The 25463-nt window shown below is 45.2% G+C and overlaps 1 protein-coding gene and 1 long non-coding RNA gene across 2 annotated transcripts; one reads left to right on the top strand and one right to left on the bottom strand.

Moving 5' to 3' along the window:
• The first annotated feature begins 912 nt into the window (after window positions 1–912).
• On the top strand, window positions 913–25463 carry HHIPL2 (HHIP like 2). Its single transcript, XM_008526993.2, has 9 exons — window positions 913–1866; window positions 4730–5382; window positions 6276–6419; window positions 8522–8853; window positions 9723–9849; window positions 16652–16797; window positions 21123–21204; window positions 24040–24122; window positions 24840–25463. The coding sequence occupies exons 1-9, from the start codon at window positions 1537–1539 to the stop codon at window positions 25214–25216; spliced, it is 2274 nt and encodes a 757-aa protein (XP_008525215.2). The 5' UTR covers window positions 913–1536; the 3' UTR covers window positions 25217–25463.
• Window positions 4232–24846, bottom strand: LOC139080610 (uncharacterized). Its single transcript, XR_011535231.1, has 2 exons — window positions 24229–24846; window positions 4232–5293 (listed from the first exon to the last, which is right to left on the bottom strand). It is a non-coding gene; the product is annotated as an uncharacterized lncRNA (long non-coding RNA).

Genomic DNA, 25463 nt, shown 5'->3' with positions numbered 1-25463 from the left:
CCTCCTCCTGATTTTCCCCTTAGTTATAAAAATGTTTTTGTACTTTTAATGCTGTTTTCGGCCTTCAGAATCCAGAGCAGTGTGAATACAGCCTTGGGCTAGTTCAGGCTCATTGTCCCGTCCTGACGGCACCCTGGCAAAGGCTATTTGTGGTGGTGAGCGGGAGAGCCTGGCGGGGAGCCTCCTCGGAAGCCCATCTCAACAGAGAAGAATCTTTGGTTTCACCTGCCTTTCAAAGGGCAGTTTTTGCCAGTAGGGAAATTTCAGGGTGGAGTGGGACCGTGGAAAATACCAGAAGGAAAGGGAGCTTGGATACCAATGTCCCCTGCGGGCCACTGCCTCTGTTCACTACTCCAAGTGGGTTTGAGGCTGTGTGAGTTTGAAACTCCGTGTTCTTCATCCAAGCAGTCAAGAAATATTTATTAAGCATACAGTATGGGCAAGAGACAAAAGAAAGCAAAACACATTCTTTTTTTTTTTCCTTTTTTTTGTAAGGACGATTAGCCCTGAGCTAACTGCTGCCAATCCTCCTCTTTTTGATGAGGAAGACTGGCCCTGAGCGTCCTCCTCCACTTTATATGTGGGACGCCTGCCACAGCATGGCTTGCCAAGCGGTGCCATGTCTGCACCCGGATCCCAACTGGCGAACCCCGGGGAGCAGAACATGGGAACTGAACCGCTGCGCCACTGGGCAGGCCCACAAAATGCATTCTTAAATACTAATGTTGAAACTTCTGGTAGGTGAGGGGGAGTGCCCCTAAAGCCAGTGTATATTTGGCGAAAATAAAGAATCCGGATGGTCTGTGCTTCCTGATGAAATTGTCCCAATAGTCCTTGCTGACTCCTTGTTTTCTCCGGGCAACACTCCCTCCTCTTCCTTCATTGTCCCCTCTGTCCTTTCCTTGCTGCTTCCTGTGGATGCAAGATTCATACACTGTCCTCGCTTCCTTCCACTCCAAATGCACAGCTTTCTGGATCACGGGGAACCAGTACAGCTCCGCCTCCCCGCACCTCCCCACCGTCTTCCAGATCCACACCTCAGCTCTCAGCACTGCAGGAACGCTGGAGGCTTGCTTTTCACGGTCTGATGTCTGGGCGCACGTAACAAGCGGTATTCCCAGCAGCTCAGCTTGTGAAGAAACTATAAACAAAGTGTGAATTTCCTGGTCTCCCCCACCCCCTCCACTGCAGGAATTCTTCGCGGTTTTAATGAATCACAGTACGTCTGCCATTGACATCATTGCACCTTTTTGTTAAGCAGTCCCCAATAACTCAGCAGCGGGGGTCAGGACTTGCTCCAGCTTCACGTTTAGGGGATTGAGAGGGAGAGGGACATCTCTCATTGCTTTCACAGGAGACACTTAGCCAGCCTACAGAAGGGACACTGCTCAGAAACCCCCTCGTGAACTTGGTGAGAGTGCGGAGGAGAAGGAAGGAAGAAAAAACCCTGGAGGGGTGGGGAGAGGGAGGGAGCTAACACAGAGTAGGGAAGCCAACCTGAGCAAACACAGCAGCCTGAGTGTTCCCCGGGCCAGAATGCTCAGAAGATCCATTCCTAGGGGTGATCCCCCCATATTCCCCTGGCAGGACCCCTGGCTCCCTATGTCTTCCCACTTTTTCTGCCTCTGCCTCACATTCTTCTTGGGCCAGATGGGTTTGCTGCAGGGGCACCCGCAGTGCCTGGATTATGGGCCCCCCTTCAAGCCTCCCCTGCATCTCCAGTTTTGCTCTGACTATGAGTCCTTCGGCTGCTGTGACCAACGTAAGGACCACCGCATCGCTGCCCGGTACCAGGACATCATGGACTACTTCGATCTGAAGGGCCACGAGCTGTGTGGCCGTTACATTAAAGACATTCTTTGCCAGGTAAGCCTGAGCATAAAAAATAACCCTGTGGGGAAGTGAGGGAGCTGGCTTAGAAAAGTGCCTCCCAGGTGCAGCAGATCAGGGTGCTGGGCTAGATCGTGGGTCCTCGGGGGACGGCTCTTTGGGCACCCAGCCCTTTAGAAGCTCACCTGCGGCTGCCTCACCATAGAGCTTTGGGCTCTGGACAGGCACGTGGAGGCGAGGTGCTGAGGTGGGTCTCCACTGGTTTCCCATAGCTCTTCACCTGGGTTCTGCTGGCTCCTGCTACTTTCTCAGACCCTGGGGAGAATGACATGAGTGTTCCTCGTGGAGCTCTCCGAGCAGCCGTTGTCTGGGTGCTCTCTGCAGTGCTCCCAGAGCCAGGCACAGCACGCACCTGTGCTGTTTACAGAGTGCGTGGAGGGAGTGGTGGCATCTGCCGAGCTCCAGTCCTCCTCTGGGTCATTTGTCCCAGGGGGGTCTCTGGTGTGATGATGGTGGTGGCAGGGGTTGGGGGGCTCTTCCCAGCATTCAGAGCTGGACCGGGAGAGCATCAGGCCGCGGAGTGGCAGTGACTCACAGAGGTTCTGCTTCTGGCTCTCCACCAGCCAAAACCCACATCCCTGGCAGGCATCACCTCAGTTGAGCTCAGCCTGAAGCCATGCCATGTGCGGGCTGCACACACGGCCTTTGTGGGCAGAGGGGTTCAGGGGTGCAAGGAAGAGTCAGCACTGGAGAGCTGATGAAAGCGATTGCCATGGGGAGGAGAGCTCTAACGATGTGTTGGGGGAGACACAGGAGGTCCAGGCAGACCTTTGATCTGGGACCCTCCTGGGCATGTCAGCGCGGTTACTTGGCTTTCCTGCTGCCACGATTCGGGAGCGCTCTGGCCATCCCAACTCCCCATGCAGGGAATACAGCAGAGCCTGGCACAGAGGCTGGCCACCCGGGTGACATGGCCCCAGGCTGTACTCTCTCACCTCTGGCACCATTCTGTCACCTCGGGCACCACCCCTGGCCATTTGCTGGAGAATTAACTCTGGGATAAACATTTGGGCAGCAGCTGGGCTCCTATGAGCAACACTGAGACTATTAATTTCTGAACTATTCCCTGGTAAAAATGTCTCCTCTCTCCCTCTCTCCTCCCTCCCCCTTTCCCTGTTCCGTGAGGTTTCAGAAAGCCCAATCCCGCAGCTCTCCTATTTTAGGGATTCGAGAAATCAGCATAATCTACATGTGTCTGTTTATTAAAATTTACAAAGCCCTCCCTCTCTGTTCCCCTATGCATGTTCCCAGCAATGATTCTGCAGGCAGTTATTGTCACCCCCATTTTCCTGATGAGGAATCAGGAGTTCTAAAGGACTTGTCCAAGGTCAGTGCCGGGGCATAAATGCGGAGGCTCCAAGTGTTGTGCCGTTTTGATCACACCTGCCAAAGTAGAGTCATAACAGCACTGGCCCATTCCCTTAATGGCACTCTGACCTCAGGTGAGCCTCAGCTCCATTAGAACAGAGCCTTTGGGCATATTGCTCACTGCATCCCCGTCCCTGGAGCAGACAACAGTGCCTGCTGCAGAGTGGACGCTCTCCCTGAGCCTCAGCTTTCTGAGAGAAGTGACAGTTACTGAGCTAATTAGGTAGAAGCAACTGTGCAAACTCTAAATTGCTGCGTCAGCGTGTGCCACGGTGGTGGTGATTTTCCACAGCCCCCTTGTGTTCCCTGGTATTTCATGCTTATTTCTGTCTTCCTCCCTCTCCTCTTCCCCCTCCCCAGGAATGGACAGAATCAATGAGGTGAGACTCAGAGTGGCTCAGCAGCTCTGACAGGTATCCTAAACTGAAACAGACAGCCCAGGGAGGGACGCTGAGAATCTCTGGGCGCTTGCTTCCCCTCTTCCCTGCTCTGCCATCTGCAATCAGAGTTGCGATAGGAGAGACCAGGGAACTCAAATACGTCTGAGAAATGGTTCAGGTCCCTTTGTTAAGTGATGCTGGGAGAGATGTCAGTGATCAAAAGGGGGTCCTGGGCCAATGGACCCTGTTCTATTCCACAGCCCCAAGCTCTACCCTAAAACCAGCTTTTCTTCCTTTCCTAATCTCAGTTGCTTCTGTCTTCCATTACTATTGGGAGTTGACTGTCTACCTCCAATATTCTATTTTCCTCCTAAAAAATGCTATAGTTCAGGAAGATCTGAGTAGTGGACACTGCTTCTGGCACGCAGTCCTTGTATGTTGGTGAAAAGAGCAGCAGTGTGACCCTATAGTCGTAATTCAAGTTTGCGTCACTCCCAGCATGGCACTTTGTATATACTAAACACTTAAATATTCTAAATAAATAAGTGAAGAAATTACCAGATGCCTAATCTCTGAGAGTGATGCATCGTGGGTCTGTTTTGATAATTTTTATTTTTAAATTGTAAAATATTTCAGACATATAGAGAAGCGCAGAAAATTAAATAATTAACACTATGTAGCCAACACTCAGATTTAATAAGTGTGAAAACTTTGCCGGATTCCTTCAGATTTCTATAAAGAAATAAAATCTTACAGATGCAGCATTTACGATAAAGGGAAAATTGGAGAAATTTGGTACATACTATCTCTTAAAAAAATTCATTGTTTAAGAAAACTTTATGTGTCAAGAACCAAGTTAAAATGCTAGATAGAGCTGTATAGTGAATATGAGAGATTTCCCCCTACCCCTTTCTGCCTTCCTGGGTAGAAAGTTTGGGTCCCAGAAAAGAGCTTTACCAGCAGTCAGCAAGGGAAACTTCAGAATCCTGATTCTGTCCTAGACCATTTTTCCTTCTGCCTGCTCAAAACTTGGGACCAGTCCCATTGTGGCCAGGCTGACTACTGAGAGTGAAACTCCTTTTCTTTTCTAGGAGTGCTCACCCTATGCAGCCCACCTCTACGACGCAGAGAACCCTCGGACGCCCCTCCGCAATCTTCCTGGCCTCTGCTCTGACTACTGCTCTGCATTCCACTCCAACTGCCACTCCGCCATCTCCCTGTTGACCAATGACCGTCGCCTCCAGGAGTCCCACAAAAAGAATGGTGCCCACTTCTGCCACCTCCTCAACCTTCCTGACAAGGACTATTGCTTCCCTAACATCCTGAGGAATGACCATCTCAATCGCAACCTGGGTTTGGTGACTGAGGACCGTCAGGGCTGCCTGCAGCTCTGCCTGACTGAAGTGGCCAATGGGCTCAAGAACCCCGTTTCTATGGTCCATGCTGGGGATGGCACTCATCGCTTCTTCGTGGCTGAGCAGGTGGGGGTGGTGTGGGTCTATCTGCCTGATGGGAGTCGCCTGGAACAACCCTTCCTGGACCTCAAGAGCATTGTGTTGACCACGCCATGGATTGGGGATGAGAGAGGCTTCTTGGGGCTGGCTTTTCATCCCAGATTCCGCCGGAACCGCAAGTTCTATATTTATTATTCGTGCCTGAGCAAGAAGAAGGTAGAAAAGATCCGGATTAGTGAGATGAAGGTTTCTCGGGCTGATCCCAACAAAGCTGACCCAAAATCAGAGAGGTGAGCCATACCCATGAGAATCTGCATCTCTGTACTGTGCTCCAAAATAATGCTAATCAGGTCTTCTGGGATGATGTAGGGGGAACTTTCCTGGTTTTAGAGCCATCAGCTTATAATGTTGACCAAAGAGTCATTGTTGATTAATGAGGACAGCCAAGTTAACCTCTTGAGTCAAGAGTCTTCTCAGGGTACAGCCTTCACTTACAGTTACCTAATTAGACCCATGCCTGCTTGTTTTTACAGAAGGTAAGCAAAAGCCAGTGGCCACAAGGGTTTGAGAAACGATTATAGATAATATCAATGTACTAACAAAAGAGCTACCTCTGATTATTGCATGGCCATTAGATCCTAGGACCTTTACCTTGAACGTGGGAATTCTCATCCTCCAAGGAAGCTGTGCATAAGGCCATCAAGCTGTTGGTGCACGGTCAGAAGAAGGACGCAGTTCATGACCCCAAGCTCATGCTCTTTCCACTCTACCATTCTGCCTTTTTTCCCTCTTCTCCTCTCTGTCTTGTCTCTCTTTTCCCATGTAGACAAGTTGGAGGATTGAAAAGAGCGTGAAGAACTGATATAGACCAACTCCTGCTAGTTTGCTCAAAGGAAGGGACTGAGAGTTCTGGTACAGCAGAGAGTAAGGCCAAACCCCAGAAAAGGATGATTGTTATCCTGGTTGTGTCTACAGCTCATGAAGTCATGATATGAAAGAAAAATGATCCGTGAAGCAGTCGTACTAGGAAACAAGGAGGTCTCAGAGCCCCAAAGATACTGCTTTGTGATTCTTGGAAACTGAAGCAGGTCCTGGCTGACTTGGCTGTCATTGCTGGAGGTCTCAGGAGGATGCAGCTTCAGATAATATTAAAGCCTCATGCACGGTTTCTTTTTCCTTCCAGGGTCATCTTGGAGATAGAAGAACCAGCCTCAAATCATAATGGTGGACAACTTCTCTTTGGTCTGGATGGCTATATGTACATATTCACTGGGGATGGAGGACAGGCTGGGGATCCCTTCGGCAAGTTTGGAAATGCTCAGAACAAGTAAGCTGGATGGAGGCTGGGCCCCTGCCCTTTAGGGTGAGCCCCTGGTGCAACGTTGTTGCTGAGATGGAGTCTGCAGAGGGTCCCACTCAAATCACTTAGTGTGTGGTGTAGCCCCCTCTGCTGAGACAAATGGGAGTAATGCTTGGTTTTCTGTCCTATACATTTCAGGCGTGTTTTAGTGACTAATATTACGGATGCTCAATGTTGCTCTCACAGGGCTATGTAGAGACGACACCTACACCTAGAATGTTTAATATATATTAACAGGACATTATTTACCTCTCCGAGATCTGACCATCCAATTCAATTCAACTCAACAAGATTATTGAGCACTGTGTTCCAGGCACTGTGCCAGGCCCTGGAAACACGCGAGAAATTAGTTAATAACAGCTAATATGTATGGGATGCTTCCTGTGTGTCAGTTGCTGTCCTAAATGCCTTATGTGTATTCCAGACTGCAATTCTAACAACTTACAAGGGCAAGAATTTTTGTGTATTTTGTTAATTGATGTATCCACAGCAGCTACAATAGTGCCTGGTACGGGGAGTCCCTTCCTAAAAATGTGTGGGATGAATGAATCCTATGAAGTGTAGGTATTAGGATAGCCATTTTAGAGGCAAGAAAACAGAGGCAGAGAGGAGTAGAGTCACTTGTCCAAGGTCACACAGCAAGTGAGTGGCAGAACCAGAATTCAAACTCAGACAATCTGGCGTGGAGCCCAGTGAGGCTGTCCCGCCCACTCAGGCTGTGCTGCATAGATAAAGGTCACGTGAACCCTCCGCCCTTTGCATGCAGCAAGCACTTGGCTCCCATTATCTCTAGTAATAAAAATATTAAAGTTGGTAATAATAAAGAGCTAACATTTGTCAAATGCCTACTGTGTGTCAAGAATTGCATTACATGCTGCCTACACAATAACTCATTTAACCTTTACATCACAACCACACTGCAAGGTAGTGTTACTCTGCCCTGCTTTACAAAGGAGGAAACTGAGGCCCAGAGACCACAGTCATTGGCAGAGCCTCTCAAAAGCCTCTGTTCTTTCTACTGACCACATTGCTGTATGAGGAAGACTAGAACCAGCCGCTTTTAAAAATTCATAGTATTGGGGGCCAGCCCCGTGGCACAGCGGTGCTGCCTCTCGGCAGCCCAGGGTTCGCCGGTTCGGATCCCAGGTGTGTACATGGTACCGCTTGGCAAGCCATGCTGTGGTAGGCGTCCCACATATAAAGTAGAGGAAGATGGGCATGGATGTTAGCTCAGGGCCAGTTTTCCTCAGCAAAAAGAGGAGGATTGGCAGTAGTTAGCTCAGGGCTAATCTTCCTCAAAAAAAAAAAATTCATAGTATTAGACTAAACCATCCCCTTGTAAAAAAAATTGAAGTTTTAACTTGCTCAGGATCACACGGGTCAGAACTGCATCAAACTTTTGCCTAGGATGATCTCTTTGAGCCAAAAATTGAGAAGTATTTACATATATGATAATATATATATATATATATGCATATATCGTGTGTGTGTGTATACATATATACATACGCATCCATATGTACATATGTGTATATCATGTCTCCCCATGTGATTCGTGGCAGTTTCTTGAGATCAACTATCAGTAGGCTCTCGTGGGCAGTCTCCTCCAGTCCTGTGCTGTTTTATTTTATTTTCCTTAGAATACTTGACATGAGATCTACCCTCTTAAAAAATCTTAAGTGCACAATCCAATATTGTTCAGTATAGGGACAACGTTGTGCAGTAGATCTCTAGAACTTAGCTTGCATGGCAATGGCCAACAGGTACGTGACAAGATGCTCAATGTCACTCATCATCAGGGAAATGCAAATCAAAACCACAATGAGATATCGCCTCACACCTGTTAGGATGGTTATTACCAAACAAACCCCCAAAGGCACCAAGAATTGGCAGGATGAGGAGAAATTTGAACCTTTGTATACTGTCGGTGGGAATGCAAAATGGTGCAGCTGCTAGGGAAAACAGTATGGAGACGCTTCACAAAATTAAGAATAGGACCAGCATAGGGTCTAGCAATTCCACTTCTGGTGATTTACCCCGTGCCTGTTCCCTGGCCTTCTTTCTTGCAGGAGTTCCCTCCTGGGAAAAGTATTAAGGATCGATGTGAATAGGGCGGGCTCTGACGGCAAGCGGTACAGAGTTCCCCTGGACAACCCGTTCGTTTCTGAGCCAGGGGCCCACCCCGCCGTCTATGCCTATGGGATCCGAAACATGTGGCGCTGTGCCGTGGACCGAGGGGACCCCTCCACGCGCCAGGGCCGAGGCCGGATGTTCTGTGGGGATGTGGGACAGAACAGGTTTGAAGAAGTGGACATCATTGTTAAAGGCGGGAACTATGGCTGGAGGGCCAAGGAAGGGTTTGAATGTTACGACACAAAACTTTGTCATAATGCCTCTTTGGGTAAGTAAGAAGCTCTCTGGGTGATTTCTTGAATGAGTTAAGTGGGTTGGAGGTGGAGGTGGGGGGATACAATGTGGGAGAGTCCTACTCTGTGGGTGTTTAAGTGTTTTTGTTTGTATCCTGTGCGACAGTGCTTCTCAGGGTGGTCCTCCAGCCACTGGGACCCGGAACGCCTTGGGCAATTCTTGTTAACCTAATGGATTTGAATCTTGGGTGGATTAGGGCAGCAGGATTGACCTAGGAATGTATATTTTAAATAAATTACCCACGTGATTTTTAGGCATGCTATTTTAAGAACCGCTGGCAGAGGAAAATTGGTGGCTGTATATTTTTATTTATTTCCCAATTGGGATAGCCCACTGAAATGATATTCCATATGCAGTCAAGAAATAGCGTAATCCCTAAACATCAATAACCAAGGTATGCTTTAGGAACTCCACTTGCCTTAAAATTCCAATTTTCTCACTTTATCACCTTTGCTTAGCGTTTTTTGTCCTCTAAATTACAAAGTAGTTTTACAGAGCCTCACAATACTCCACATCCTTAAACTGGAGTATCTGCTGTTTAAACCTAGAGGAAAAATTTAGGTGTGTGGATTTCCAGGTCGCTGACTTACAGATGGGAGAATTTTTGCTTTCCTCTCTGCTGGCAGAGGCCAGGCAAATGGGAAGCTCGCAAATATTATGGTTGGTCTGTTGAGAAAAATAAATGATTTTTACTCATGATTCACTTGGCTGCCTGTCCTGTCAAGACCAAGAGAGAAAATGTTCTCCACTCAATCCGGCAACTACATTAAAAAGGCCCCTTCTTCCTCCTCGAAGTTCCCAATTTTCAGCCACGACATTTGCTCTTTCTTTGTTCCTGGACAGATGACATTCTGCCAATTTATGCTTATGGCCACACGGTGGGGAAGTCAGTCACTGGAGGTTATGTCTACCGTGGGTGTGAATCCCCAAACCTCAATGGCCTCTACATCTTTGGGGACTTCATGAGTGGGTAAGGAAAGATTGATTTCCCCTGTCTCTTTTTGATTTCAATGTTTTTATTGAGGTGTAGGTTACATATGGTGAAATGCAATCTCTTAAGAGCAGAGTTAGATGAAGTTTTACAAATGTATCCCCTCATATTGCCACCCACCATATCAAGATGCAGAACACTTCCATCACTCTAGAAGGTTCCTTCTTGCCTATTGCCTGGCAATACAACCCCTTTCTTATACACGCATGCACACACACACTCACACTAGCCAGAGATAACCATTCTCATCACAGGTTAGTTTTGCTTCTAGGACTTCATGTAAATGAAATTATATAGTACATACTCTGTATTGTGTATGGCTTCTTTCATTCAATAACATCTGTGAAATTCATCAAGGTTGTCACATGTATACAACATATAGTTTGTCTTCTTTTTTGATCCACTCTGACGATCTCTGTCTTTTAACTGGTGCATTTAGATCATTGACATTCAAAGTGATTATTGATATAGTTGGATTAATATCTACCATACTCATTACTGTTTTCTATTTGTTGACTTTGTTCTTTGTTCCTATTTTTGTCTTCCACTCTTTTTCTGCCTTTTGTGGATTTAATTGAGCATTTTATATGATTCTCTTTTCTCCCCTTTCTTAGCATATGAGTTATACTACTTGAAAAAAAAATTTTTTCGTGGTTGCCCTAGAGTTTGCAATATACATTTACAACTAATATAAGTCCACTTTCAAATAACATTATACCACTTCATGGGTATTGTGTGTCTTCTAATAACAAAATAATCCTACTTCCTCCTTCCTGTCTCTTGTATCATTATTGTCATTCAGTTCACTTATATATAAGCATACATAAATATATATAGTATGTAATAATTATATATAATATAATATATAATAAATATATAATTATCAATATAATATATGATAATTACTAATATATTATATAATAATGCTATTATATTATATACATATCAAATACATTGTTGCTATTATTATATCGAACAAACTGTTAGCTGTTAGATCAATTAAGACTAAGAAAAATAAAAGTTTTAATTTTATCTTCACTTGTTCCTTCTTTGATGATCTTCCTTTCTTTATGTAGATTCAAGTTTCCGACCTATATCATTTTCTTTCTCTATAAAGAGCTTCTTTTAACATTTCTTGCAAGGCAGAGGTACTGGCAGAAAATTCCCTCAAGTTTGTTTATCTGAGAAAGTCTTTATTTCTCCTTCATTTGTGAAGTATAATTTCACCAGGCACAGGATTTTAGGTTTGTGGTTTTTTTCTCTCAACACTTTAAATATTTCACTCCACACTCTTCTCGCTCGCATGGTTTCTGAGGATAAGTCTGATTTAATGCTTATCTTTGCTCCTCTATACGTAAAGTTCTTTTTCCTCTGGCTTCTTTTGAGATTTTTCTTCTTTATCTTCGATTTTCTGTAGTTTGACTATGATATGCTTGTGTGTAGTTTTTAAAGCATTTATCCTGTTTGGTGTTCTCTGAGTTTCCTGGATCTGTGATTTGCTATCTGACATTAAATTGGGCAAATTCTCAGTAATTATTGTTTAAAATATTTCCTGTTCTTTTCTCTTTTTCTCCTCCTTTTGACGTTCCAATTATACTTACGTTACACCTTTTGTAGTTGTCTCACAGTTCTTGGGTGTTTTGGTGTTTTTCTTTCCAGTCCTTTTTTCTCTTTGCTTTTCAGTTTTGGAAGTTTCTATTGAGATATCCTCAAGCTCAGAGATTCTTTCTTCAGCCATGTCCAATCTACTAATAATCCCACCAAAGGCATCCTTCATTTCTGTTACAGGGTTTTTGACCTCTAGCATTTCTTTTTTTTTTTTTTTTTAAGATTTCATTATTTTTTTCCTTTTCCTACCCAAAGCCCCCCGGTACATAGTTGTATATCCTTAGTTGTGGGTCCTTCTAGTTGTGGCATGTGGGATGCCACCTCAGCATGGTTTGATGAGCAGTGCCATGTCCGTGCCCAGGATTCGAACCGACAAAACACTGGGCTGCCTGCTGTGGAGCACACAAACTTAACCACTCGGCCATGGGGCCAGCCCCTCTAGCATTTCTTTTTGGTTCTTTCTTAGAATATGCATCTCTCCTCTTACATTGCTCATCTGTTCCTTCATGCTGTCTACTTTATCCATTAGAGCCCTTAGCATATTAATCATAGTTGTTTTAAATTCCCAGTCTGATAATTCCAATATCTGTGCCATGTCTGAGTTAGGTTGTGATGCTTGCTCTGTCTCTTCAAACTGTGTTTTTGCCTTTCAGTATGCCTTGTAATTTTTTCTTGATTGTCAGACATCATGTACTGGGTAAGAGGAACTACTGTACTTGAGGCTTTAGTAACATGGTGGTGAAGTGTAGGGGCAGAGGAAGTGTCCTATAGTCCTATGATTAGGTCTCAGTCTTTTAGTGAGCCTGTGCTACTGGACTGTGAGCTTCACAAGTGTTTTTCAGTTGTTCTCCCCTGACCCATGCACACTTAGGTGGGGCAGGATGGCTTGATTGGGCTGGAGTTGGGTAGTTCCCTTTTCCAAGGCTCTGATGAAATCCCAGCATGTTAGTCTTGAGTTAAATAGTTTCTACTGAGGGCAGATGCTTGTTAAGAAGAGCAGAAAGTGCTGGTGTATTCCAAAATGGTTCTTTTTACCCTCCCCCTGAGGGAAGCAAGAGGGGATTTTTCTCTGATAATTTCTATGAGAACCTGGTCCAGCTCCAGGAGAGAAAAGTCACAGAAGTGTGAGGACCCCTGTGACTGGGCACCCCTGGAGTTTTTAACTCTCAGACTTGTCCACACGGAGCTTCCAGCAATTTGCCAATTATAGTTTAGGTTTTCCAACCATGGCACGGATTTCTGTGTCACTTTCTGCTTGTGGGTTTCTGTAAGTTGTGATTCTCTGTATCTGCCTGTCTGTCTGTCTGTCCAATTTTGGGGGCAGTGGTTTGCCCTGTGTTCTCACTTCCCTTACAGATCTAAGAAGAGCTGTTGACTTTTCAGTTTGAAGTGGTAAGCTTCTTACATGCTGGACTGGAAACCAGAAGTCCTCTGAAATTTTCCTTATGGAGACTTTTAACTACAAATTCAACTTCTTTAATAGATATAGTCTATTCAGCTTCTTTCTTTCTTTCTGAGTGAGCCTTGATAGTCTGTGCCTTTCAAGGAATTTGTCCAGTTTATGTAAGTTGTCAAATTTATTGGCATCAAGTTGTTCATAATATTCCCTTACTATCCTTTACCAACTTGGAAACTATAGCGATGCCACTTTTCTTATTGCAGATATTGTCTTTTCTCTCTCTTTTTTTTCTGATCAGTCTGGCTAGAAGTTTATCAATTTTATTGATCTTGTCAAAAACCAGCTTTTGGATTCATTGACTTTTTTTCATCATTTTTCTGTTTTCTATTTGATTGATCTACACTGTTTTTCTTTCCTTCTTCTTGCTTTGAGTTTAATTTGCTCTTCTATTTCTAGTTTCTCAAGATGAAAGCTGGGGGGACTGATTTGAGACCTGTCGTCTTTTCTAATATGCATGTTTGGTGTTATAAATTTCCCCTCAAGCACTGCTTTAACAACATCCCATAGCTTTTGATATATTGTGTTTTCATTTTCATTTAGCTAAATAATTTTCTGATTTTCCTTTTGATTTCTTTGTCCCATGAGTTATTTTGAAGTGTGTTATTTAGTTTCCAAATATCTGAAGATTTCCGAAGATCTTTCTGCCATTGATTTCTAATTTAGTTTGACTATGGTCTCAAAACATACTGGATATGATTTGGGAGACTATCCTGGATTATCTAGGTGGGTCCTAAATCTAATCACAAGTATCTTTAGAAGAAGGAGGTAAGAAGGAAATTTGAAGACAGAAGAAATAGAGGGCAATGTGACAATGGAAGCAGTGAGAGGAAAGGCAATGTGATATGGGACCATGAGCCAAGAAATGAGGACAGCCTCCAGAAGCTGGAAAAAGCAAGGAAATGGGTTCTCCTCTAGAGCCTCTGAATGGGAGCACAGCCCTGCCAATACCTTGATTTTGACCTAGTGGAACCCATTTCAAAATTTTGACCTCCAAAACTGTAAGAGAATAAATGCATGTTGTGGCTTTAATGCATTAAAGTGGCAATGAGAAACGAATACAACCATTCCCAATACCCTTCATTCCTTTGTTTAGACACATATTTCCTTCTGATATCATTTTTCTTCTGCTTGAAGAACTTCTTTTAACATTTTTTGAAAAATGAGTTTACTGGTGTTGAATTCTTTCCACACTGGCATCTTTATTTTCTCTGCATTTTTTCTTTTTCGTGAGGAAGATTTGCCATGAACTAACATCTGTTGCCAATCTTCCTCTTTTTTGCTGAGAAAGATTTTCCCTGAACTAACATGTTTTGCCAATCTTCCACTTTCTGTATGTGAGCCGCTGTCACAGCATGGCCACTGACAGTCGAGTGGTGTAGGTCCATGCCCAGGAACTGAACCCAGGCCACTGAAGCAGAGTGTGCTGAACTTAACCACTAGGCCACTGCAGCTGGCCCTTCCCTTCATTTGCGAAAGATATTTTTGCGGGATATAGAAGTCTCTGTTGACATGTTCTTTCTTTAATTCTTTAAAAGCATTGTTCACTACGTTCTGCTTTGCATCATTTCCAATGAGAAGTCTACTGTCATCCTTGTATTTGTTCCTCCATATTTAATGGGCCATTTTTCCTCTGTCTACTTTTATGATTTGCTCTTTGTCATTGGTTTTGTGCAACTTCATTATCATATACTGTGGTGTAGTTATATTCATATTTCTTGTTCTTGGATTTGGTTGCACCTATTGGATCTGTAAGTTTATCACTTTCATCAAATCTGGAATATTTTTGCGGGTTATTTTTCCAAATATTTCTTCTGTTTCCCAACTCCCTCTCTCTTCTCTCATTTGGATACTCCAGTTGCATGTATATTGGGCCACTTAAAGTTTTCCCCCAGCTCACTGATAATTATTCATGTTTAAAATTTTTTTCTCTGTGCTTCATTTTGGATAGTCTATTGTTATGTCTTCACTTCATGAATCTTTTCTTCTGCAGTATCTAATCTGCCATTCATTCATCCAGTGTGTATCTTTTTTTTAAATTTCAGATCTATTTTTCATGTCTAGAAACTTGATTTGGGTCCTTTTTTATGTCTCCCATGTCTCTACTTAACTTTTTGAACATGCATAATACAGTAATAATCCCTGTTTTAATGTTCTTGTCTGCTGGTTTTACCATCTGTGTCAATTCTGTGTCAGTTTTGATTAATTGATTTTTCTTTTTATTATGGGCTATATTTTCCTCCTTCTGTACCTGCCTCGTAATTTTTTATTGGATTCCAGACGTTGTGAATTTGACTTTGTGGGTGCCAAATATCTTTGAATTCCTATAAATATTGTTGAGCTTTGTTCTGGAACACAATTAAGTTACTTGGAGATGATCTCATCCTTTTGAGTCTTGCTGTTAATATTTGTTATGCAGGACCAATGCGATGCTTATTCTAGAGCTATCTATTTCTCAATATTGAGGGAAGCCTTTCCTGAGAACTCCACCACTGACCTGTAAATTATACTTACAGTATTCCTGACCCTGAGTAAATGCCAGGTAGGTTTCTTTCTCACTCTTTCCTTTGTTTCAGTAGTTTCCTCACATATGTCTGCTGTGAAGTATGCCGATGGATGCTTGAGGGGGACACTTTGCAGATCTCGGGAGTCCCTTCTCTGTGCAGCTCTCTTCTCTCAAATATCTGCCCTGCAGACTCTTCCTGCATTGGTTTTCCTGGATTCTCATGTGTGTCTTTTCAACTCAAGGAGTCTGCTAGGCTCTGTCTGTGTTTTCCCTCCCTGAGCTAGAGACTCCCTCACGGTAGTAAGCTGGGACAGTTGTGGGGCTCACCTTGTTTACTTCCCATCTCTTAGGGAACATGGTCCTCCATTGTCTGATCTCCAGTGTCTTTTAGACCACCACCATTCTATTTTGTCTAAGTTTTTGACTGTTTAAGGTGGGGTGGTAAATCCAATCCCTGTCACCCCATCTTAGTTAAAAAGGATGTTGATATTTTTATGCTGCAATTCTTGGTTACACAGGTGGGGTAGAGTTAGCAATTGGCTAGTTCCTTTATCATCACTTGTTAGATCTTTGGGATTTAATTGAAGCATATTTATTAGAATCATCTGGGGTTGGGCATCCCTGTTTCCATAAAATGTTTCAGGTGACACCTCGGGTTTGCCCAACTTCCTTTCCCTTTTCTTCTAAAAACCCGTTTTAGTTCAGAAAGATGACAGAAGGATATGAAGCATCTATCTGCTTCTACAGAGACATTATAATAATAATAGTTATTGGTTTTAGAGCCCACATTCTATGCCAGGCACATTGGTGATATATTTATGTGTATTATTTTATTTAACCTTCACAACTCTCTCCCATGGTAAATTCTATTACCGTTCTGCATTTTACAGATGAGAAAACTGAGGCTTAGAGATGTTGAGAAACTAGCCAAAGGTCACACAACTAGTAAAAATTACATTAGTCTTTTTTAGTGGTGCAACTTACACACGGCACCACACTCCTCCTATAATAGAAAATGCCCTTCCCCCTCTGGGGCAGGTGGGTGACTGAGGCTCTGGAGTAGCTTTTTTGATTCTTGGGAGAAGCTAGTTATTGATCTCCTGTGGGAGACCCAGTCCTCGTACTCAAGAACCCCCTGATTCTAGGAAGAAAAATATCCCGCAAGGTGGAAAGATGGATTCCTAAAATATAAGGTTTTACTTTTCATCTAGTCGACTTATGGCTTTGCAGGAAGATAGAAAAACCAAGAAATGGAAGAAACAGGACATTTGCCTGGGCAGCACCAAGACCTGCGCCTTCCCAGGGCTGATCAGCACCTACAGCAAGTTCATCATCTCCTTTGCCGAAGACGAAGCAGGTAACCATTGTACCAAGTTACTCTATTTCTGCTTCCCGGAACTTAGGTAACCTCAGGGATTGGGAACTGAACATTTCTTATAATTATTATTACTATTTTTGTTATTGTTATTTAAATAGCAACTGTCACTTCTATTTTCACTATCATTTAGTCACTTTGTTTAAGGTACTGGATGCTGTTCTAAGCACTTTCCATTTTTTATCTTATTTAGTAATCACAACAGCCCATGATGTAATTATTATGCTCGTTTCACCAATGAGGAAACAGATTGAATATGCCAACCTGCCTTTCTTGGTTTTGCTGCTCACCTCACTGTGCAGGACAGATCAAAGTTTACACTTGGGTCTTTTCAATCCTTTGGCACGTGCCCCCTCCTTCCTGATTTTATTCTAGTCTGCAATTGCAGGAACGTACACAGGGCCAATAGTTGGGCAGACCAAATGGACGGTGGGTGTTTATCCTGCTGGTGTCGCTTGAGAGACAGCACCTCTGAAGATCAGCCACTGGCTGGGCTGGGCTCTTTCCTGCCCTGCCAAGGGTGTGTGAGGCAACAGCTGTGAATGAACAAGAGAGACTTTCTTTCCTGAGAGATCTGAGGAAAGGGCAGCTCGCTAGGTGGAAGGCTACTCACTAGACAGATTAGGCATATGTTAAAGCTATTCACATCCCGGGTGGGACAGAGCAGGACTGAGCGAGATTTTATCACACTTCTCAGAGCGGAGCAAAGAAAGGCATGTGTGCATATATGTGAGAGAGAGAGACTCAACTCTAATAAATTTCCCCAAGTTTTATAATCAGAAAATGGATTTTTAATTTCAGCTTTACACAAGTTATGTTTTTGAAAGCTAAAATGTTATTTTGTTTTACATAAGTGTGGACAGGGCCTGCCATCTTTTTGGTATTCGGCTCTGCATCTAGCCATGCTTGGAGGCAGGAAGAGAATAAACTGATCTCTCAGGGTCCCTTCCAGACCTAGGCTTCTCTATAAGTGTAAACTGGAACTTTGAAGATTTTCTAAAGATTTGGTTTCTTTCCACTCTGAGCCATGGGGGAGACCTTTGAGTGTACATAAAGCAATCCAGTTGGCTCCTGGACCCTTTCCTCTCAGCCAGCTTATGAGTACACAGTTTGAGATGACTATTTTAGAGGAGCAGAGGATATTTTGGAAAATTGGAGTGTTCTTAATAGAGAAAAGTCTCTGTGATTTCCAAATTGGAAGTCCAAACACGTAAAAAAGGAGAGAAACCACAGGCTGGCAGGGTGATGCTCAGTGCAAAGTGGATGATCTGAGAGCCACAGGCCTGGTGGGGTCTCTCCTCTGCTGGAGCCCCTGGAGCCTGGCACCCCAAGGAGGCTGGAGCCTCCCAGAAGCAGGCCTGCCCAGGACCCCTGGGCTGCTGCTGTGGCCTGCTTCTTTTCAGGAGGCCCCAGAAACCCTGGCTTTGTTGGTTTGCTTTTTTTGTGCCTGTGGGCTTCTCACAGGAGAAAACAGGCAGTTTTTGAATACCAGTCATCTGGCAAACAAAACTAAGTGTCCTTGGCTGAATGGTGTGGAGTGGACCTGCCAAGGTGTTCCTATGCCACCCGCTGCCCAAGATCAGCCCTGAAGCCGGGGAGGCTGTTCCCAAGGCAAGTTATTTTCTTCCAGAGTTGCTCGCTTCTGTGTTTTTGCACAGAGTGGTTCAGATTTTCTGCTTGTGTCATAGTCTTTCCCACTCACAGACATATTTAGATCTGAGTATGATTTCATTATTTTATTACCAGTCACCAGCTTTAGATAAGTCATTTTTAATTGCACCAGAGAGCTCTGCCCCCACTCTGGCTGCGCTTCATTTCCTGAGTTCTTCTATCCGACAGCTGGCGTCAATAAATGACTGCGGAGTGAGTGGCGGGTGTGGGGCTGCCCATCGCTGGGTTCTGGTGGGTTGGATTTCTGAATGTCAGTCACTGAAGCACATTCTCAAGAGGGCCGCTCGAAGTAAATTCACCTTGCGTGCATTTTGTTTTACATGGCAGATGATAGTTTTCTGATGCGTGTGTTTTTTTTGCCCTAAAATATATTTTAAAAAATGTCACTTGGACCTGACAGATGAAATTCATTTTTGGCATTGTTTTCCCCTAAAAATCCAATGGGACGTCTACGGCATGTTTAGGACGTACAGTTTACATAACTGTAGGCATGTGTAGGGAATATACAGCAAGGCAGGGTTTTCAGTTCTCCTTTCAGACCAGGAATTCTTTGCCTGGTTTGGAGGGGTCCCTGCATGAGGGCGACCGTAACACATGCAGACACTTGGCATACACCTCATTTATCTAATGGTAGAAGCAGCTTGGATGGTGCCTGGGGTTTCCAATCAGAGGGGCTAACTGGCTCTAGAGTAGGGTGTATCCTAACTCCTCAGACCCCCTACTAGGGGAAGATTTTAAATATAATTTGTCAGGATACCATAGTCTCCCCTTATCCACGGTCCAAAAATATCAAATGGAAAATTCCAGAAATAGTTTATAAGTTTAAATTGCGTGCCATTCTGAGAAACGTGATAAAATCTCACACAGTCTCACTCCATCCTGCCTAGGACATGAATCGCCCCTTTGTCCAGGGAGCCACACCGTGTACACTACCCGCCCCTTAGTCAGTAGCCGTCTAGGTTATCAGATCGACTGTCGTGGTACCCCAGTGCTTGTGTTCAGGTAACCCTTATTTCCCTTAATAAGGGCCCCAAGGTGCAAGAGGAGTGATGCTGGCAATTCAGATGTGCCAAAGAGAAGCCAGAAAGTGCTTCCTTTAAGTGAATAGGTGAAAGTTCTCGATTTAATAAGGAAAGAAAAAAAATTGTATGCTGAGGTTGCTGAGATCTAGGGGAAGTTTTACTACAGTATATTGTTATAATTGTTCTACTTTATCATTAGTCATTGTTGTTAATCTCTTACTGTGCTCGTTATAAATTAAACGTTGTCATAGGTACGTATGTATAGGAAAAAGCATAGTATATATAGCGTTCAGTACTGTCGGCGGTTTCAGGCATCCACTGGGGGTCTTGGAACATATCCCCCATGGATAAGGGGGGGCGACTGTCCACAAAACCAGCGTTCATTAGGCAGCTGTCCCTCTGTGTGTGGGGCTGTGCAAAGACCTCGGGCCTCACACTCAGCACGAGACCAGTGTTGATCACCGTCCTCTGCAAATTCAAGGAAGAAGATGGTTTAAATAACCCAGAGATGTCTAGAGCTCTAGGCTTCTCCCATTTGCAGTTTGGTGGACATCTCCTTCCAGAAAGTTGGGAGAGAGCGTGTGTAAAGCACACAGCAGCAAATGAATTAAATTCAGCGCAATGGCACAAACATTGCCCCAGGTTCACAAAACCGTTAGTCACAGCCCTGGCCCTTAAGGAGCAGAGAGATAAGGGAGTACGAGTAACTGCCAATTACCGAACGCTTTCTAACTGAAGACCTAATAATCATGTGAATATTATTATCCTCATTTTACAAATGAATAAATAACACGAGGGTTACACAGGGGGAGAGGTTGCCCGGGACACACAGGCGGGAACTGGTGTTATCAGAATTCAACTGAGATTTACCTAACCTCTGAAGCTGGGCTCATAAGGCCTATACAAGACCGTCCCTCACAGGTAACTGCGAAATGAGGTGGAATGAGGTAGTTACTGTGAGAAAGGAATGAGGTTTTCTGGAGTTCGCACAGGAGGAGCAAATGGGAGGAAACAGAAGCCCCTTCTAAAAAGATGAAGGAGACAGAAGGTAGAGGTGGTTTCTGGGGGGTGTGGAGAAGACCAAGGGGAGAGACTGAAGAGTGGGGAGGGTTGTGGGAACTAAGGAACCCCAGGACTGAAGAAGGTGGAAATCTAGGAGAGTTGGGGGGCCTTGGGGGAGGGCGGAGGAACTAACGGACTAAAGAAGGGGCAGTAGAAAGTGACTAATCGATGGGCCTCAGCCAGTAGATGGCCATTTCAGGGGTTCACAGAGAATCCTTATCAGTAGTAAAGGGTTGAGGAAGGAAATGGAGGTTCATTGAGGTGAAGTTTCTGAGAGCAAAGAGATGATAAAGGAGAAGCCCGTTGGGTTCAACGAACATCAACAGAAACGCACTTCTGCTGGGCCATGCGCTGAGCCAGTCTTTGGGGGCTCAAACATGGACCTTCTCAAGGTGCTCACAGTCCAGTGAAGGCCTAGCTGTCAATCAGGATTTAGGGTTCCCTTCCTGGGGCTCACTCCATTTCAGGGCTGTAACCGCATGTGGGTGATTTTTGTGTATCCAGCTCCGTGCCACATGTCCTGTTACTGACTGCCTGTATCTCTTTTCTCAGGGGAGCTCTATTTCCTGGCCACCTCTTACCCAAGTGCCTTCGCCCCACACGGATCTATTTACAAGTTTGTTGACCCATCAAGGTGAGATTTGATCTCATTTTCTTCTCAGGTGCATATTTATCAGTCCTTATCTCCATGGCAGGTCATAAAACAGTCCTCACCCCCCAAAAATTACCAGAAATTGTCAATGAAGCCAATCTTCACTTTAGTTGAAAAGCAGATTGGGAAAAAAAAAAAATGTGTGAGACAATGCCTCTATAGGAATTATGGAAGATTTGGGAAATGGTCTCCTTGTGGTTGGAAACGAGGATCTTGGGCCTTTTCAGGATGACTAGTCTGGACCTGTGGCTCCTGTTTTTGTTTTTTAAATATGCTTCTGGAAACTTCTGTCTGGGATCCTCTGACAACGGGTGTACACCTCTGACCACCTGAGTAAATACTGCAGCATTATCCTGTGGGTTTGGTCAATGTCTCAGGGTCTTTGGCAAATATCTTAAAGTGTCAGGTTTCTCAGGGTCTCCATCCAACCCTTCCTGGAATTCAGTGGCCACATTTATTCAATTGGTGGACTATGCTGTTTCCTTCTGCTTCTTTGCCGACCTCTCTCAGAGCCTAACCAACCTCCAAATGATCAGGCCAAAGCCACAATACTGGGAAGCTTCCCATTTGTGAGGCTGTTGAGTGTGTGGTCCGTCCCTGCGCCTGGGAGGTGAGGCAGCATAGCCATCTGGAGGGCTCTGGGCAGTGCACTGGGTTTATCTCAAAGCCGGAAATTCTCTCCACGAATCCACCTGAAGATAGACCCATGGAGGAAAACTTCCCTGTGAAGCTTACATTATGCATATCTGGGGTCAGAAGACATTGGGTGAACAGGTCCAGCAGCTGGTCAGGGCTCAGGAGCCAGGCCCAGCTCAGCTCCATTTGGCAACAGGGCTCTCGGTTTCAGTGTTCTCAGAAACTCCTGGAAGAGCCTCAGTGCCTGAGGCTGCGCCCAGGGGGCTCTCCTGAGAGCTGGTGCAGGACTGCCAAGGGGTGAAGCAGGTACTGGGTTGTCCCCACTACTGGGTCTGATCCGTGCATGTCTCCTGTGCTTAGGGCTGGAGCAAACCCAGGGTCTTTAACGCGCTTCAAGCGGCTGATAATGCCTGGGTGGGGGTTCTGCTCTTTCCACGAACAGTTTCCTGTATGAATTTATTTTCCTTTCCTTTGACAGTTTCCTGATTTAGTTGGGGGATAATTTAGACCCTCTATCACAAGAGCAGCCATGAGAGGTCACTCATAAAGCATCCGTAAAGCCTGTTTCTCACTGAGGTCATCCTTCCGCATTCACCTTTCTTTCAAGTTGACCTGGATTGAGTTCTCTGTGGACCAAGCTCTATGTTAGGTGCTGTACATGCAGGCTCTCATTTAACACTGACAGCATCCCAGCGAGGCAGATCAGACCCTCAACCTACAGATGAGGTGACTGAGCCTAGATCACTTAAATCACTTGCCCGAGGAACAGCCAGTAAGAGTGGGCCGATGATAGGAACTCAGTTCTCTTTGTGGGTCAAAGTCATTTCACCTCCTCCCATTCAGTTTGGTTATAATTACATTGAATTGTACAGACTTCCTTTAAGCTTCTGTAGCAGCGGACCCAGATTCTGCTCTGCCTGCTTAGTCTCTGCACTAAACGCACCCACCCCAGCATTCTGAGGAGCAGTGGATTTATGTATGAGTTTTTCCCTTCCATCTTTTCCTCCCGCTCTTCTTTTAGATTCACAGACCCTGGAGTCTGGGTTTGAATCTTGGCTTTGCCACCAACGAGCTGTGTGACCTTGTGTCTCTTTCTTAACCTTTGTGTGCCTCAGTTTCTCCTCTGTAAAATGAGGATAACAATAGCACCCACCTCACAGAGTTATTGGAAGATTCAGTGAATTATATTTATAAAGTGTTAGTACAGTACCTAAGCGCTATAAAAGTGTTCGTTAAATAAATAAAATTACTTTTTTTTTCACCCAGGATGGGGGTGATGGCAACGAGAGACAGAGTTGGAGCAAGGCAGAGGAGGTGGCAGTGGGGACTGGTGGGGAAGTTCCAGCTCTGCTCTGAATAGTGGGAGCACTCCTGGTCTCCAAGTTCCCTTTATTTCGGAAGATGTGCCCAAGGGACAGCAGTTTGAGAATTAGTATACTACTAGGCAGAGGGGCTGGCATTACATAAGTACATAATTAAGGGGCTGTGCCTTGAGTTCTTGAAGGGATTCTCTTGAAAGGGAATCACCACCACCACCATCATCATCATCATCATCATCGTATCATCATCATCATATCATCATCATCACCATCATATCATCATCATCATCATCGTATCATCATCATCATCATCATCATATCATCATCATCATCATTGTATCATCATATGATGATGATGATCATCATCATCTCTGGAGTACTTGTTATGTGCTGGGCACTTTCCCAAGTGTTTTTTTTTTTTAAATCTCATTAAAACATTTGTTTAAAGCGATTTATCAGTCACTTCTGGTGTGCCAAGTACACAGCTCTCATTTAATCTTCACCACCTCCCTGCAAGCACGCGTACTATTATGTTTTCTATTTTATAGATGCAGAAATGGAAACTTAGCAAGGTTTACTTGCCCATGGACCCCAGGATTTGAACCCAGTTCTATCAGTCACCCTGCCCATACCCCTAACCCCCTCACGACCCTGTCTGCCAAGGGCCTGCCGTGTCCCTGTGATGTCCGTGCCCTTTCTCCTCTCCATCTGAGCTCATCGCATATTTCCTGCTACATCTCTCCCACCCCATGGATAACGGAGGGCTGAACGCAATTCTCGCAAATGTATGCCTTCCGGTGACCTTGATTTCCTGGTTTCATCTTGAAGGTCTTGTGTCCTCACTTTTCCTATCTGTTTTCAGGCGAGCACCGCCAGGCAAGTGCAAGTACAAGCCGGTGCCGGTGAATACCAAGAGCAAGCGGGTCCAGTTCAGGCCGCTTGCCAGTGAGTCCACCTCTGTGTTAGGCTCAGGCCTCGGTGTGGAGATGCGGGCCCAGTGCCCTCTGCAAACCTGCTAGGATCCCCCCGGTGGGAGGTGTTCGTTTCTTACCTGAGGCTTACCCTCTGCACGAGCACCGTAACTCGTGCCTCGGTCTGCACTTCTCTGCACATAGAGCGAGTGGGGGCACCCTGCTTCCACGGTGACCCGCTGTCCTCTATTCACTCATTCAGTCCACTATCATGTGCTCCTTCATGCACTTGGATCATTCATTTAGTACAGACTTTGCAGCAGTGGCTGTGCTGAATCTTGGGGATGCAGCAGGGAATCTGACCTGTAGGAGTTCAGAGTCAAAGAGAGCCAGGCGGGTACTGCGGCAAATAAAGAAACAGATATGGCTCGGCAGTTCTGGTCTGGAAGGATGTCTGGGGGCCTGGGAAGGCCCCTAGAGTGAGGACTTCTTCCTCAGGGTAGGGTGGGAGTCAGGAGAGACTTACAGAGGCGGGTACTCTCTTAAGGGGGCTATTCCAGAGTTACGACTCACTGGAGTGACCCAATTAAAAAAGTAATATTTAGATCAAGACCAGAAAGGGAATTAAAAAATATTAATTTCAAAGGAATTTATATCAAAGAACCCTCATGCAGTCATAGGTTTCCTGGATGGTGCTTTAATTAGAGGTACAGGATTTCTATTTCTCACTAATTAAATGCTTGTTTCCCAGAGACGGTCTTGGACTTACTAAAGGAGCAATCAGAGAAAGCTGCTAGAAGATTCTCCAATGCAACTTCAGCTTCCCGTCCAGACCGGGCCTCACCTCGGAAAGGCTCCTCCAGGAAGCCGGCTTCTCCCACAAGACGCAGGAAGATGTTTCCAGGGCCTGGTGCAAAGAAGAGAGCCAGAGTGTGGTCCCCAGGCCCCCAGGGGAAGAGGAAGAAGAGCGAGAAGCCCCGCAGTGGCAGGCTGAGCCAGTCGGCCCAGCGCAGGCGAGCTGGCAGAAGTGTCCCTTGGCCATTTCTGTCAAGGTGGCCAACCAGGGGACGTGCGAGGGGAGGACCACCCCGCCCTGCGGAAGCTGCGGCTGCTGAAGCGGGACCTTAGATGTGTGGGAAGCCGGGGTGGAGGCGGGGGCGGTCGGAGAGAACTTGGCTTAGGGCTGCTGTGGTTGTCCTCTCCCGGGCTATCTTGCTATCTCAACGGATGCTCTTTGTCTGCTTCTACGGGGAGACCAAACCCCACGTGGCCAGGGCACCTGGCTGATTGTATGCACTAGTCTGTAAACCTGCACATCTCTATTTTGTTTTGTAAATGCCTATGACCTAAGGGAATAAATCAACTCTTGCTCAAA

This window comes from Equus przewalskii, chromosome 31 (genome assembly GCF_037783145.1).
Source record: "Equus przewalskii isolate Varuska chromosome 31, EquPr2, whole genome shotgun sequence".
In the NCBI taxonomy this organism is placed as follows: domain Eukaryota; kingdom Metazoa; phylum Chordata; class Mammalia; order Perissodactyla; family Equidae; genus Equus; species Equus przewalskii.
The sequence above is the reverse complement of the archived record's forward strand: the minus strand, read 5'-3'. Positions and strand labels throughout refer to the sequence as shown.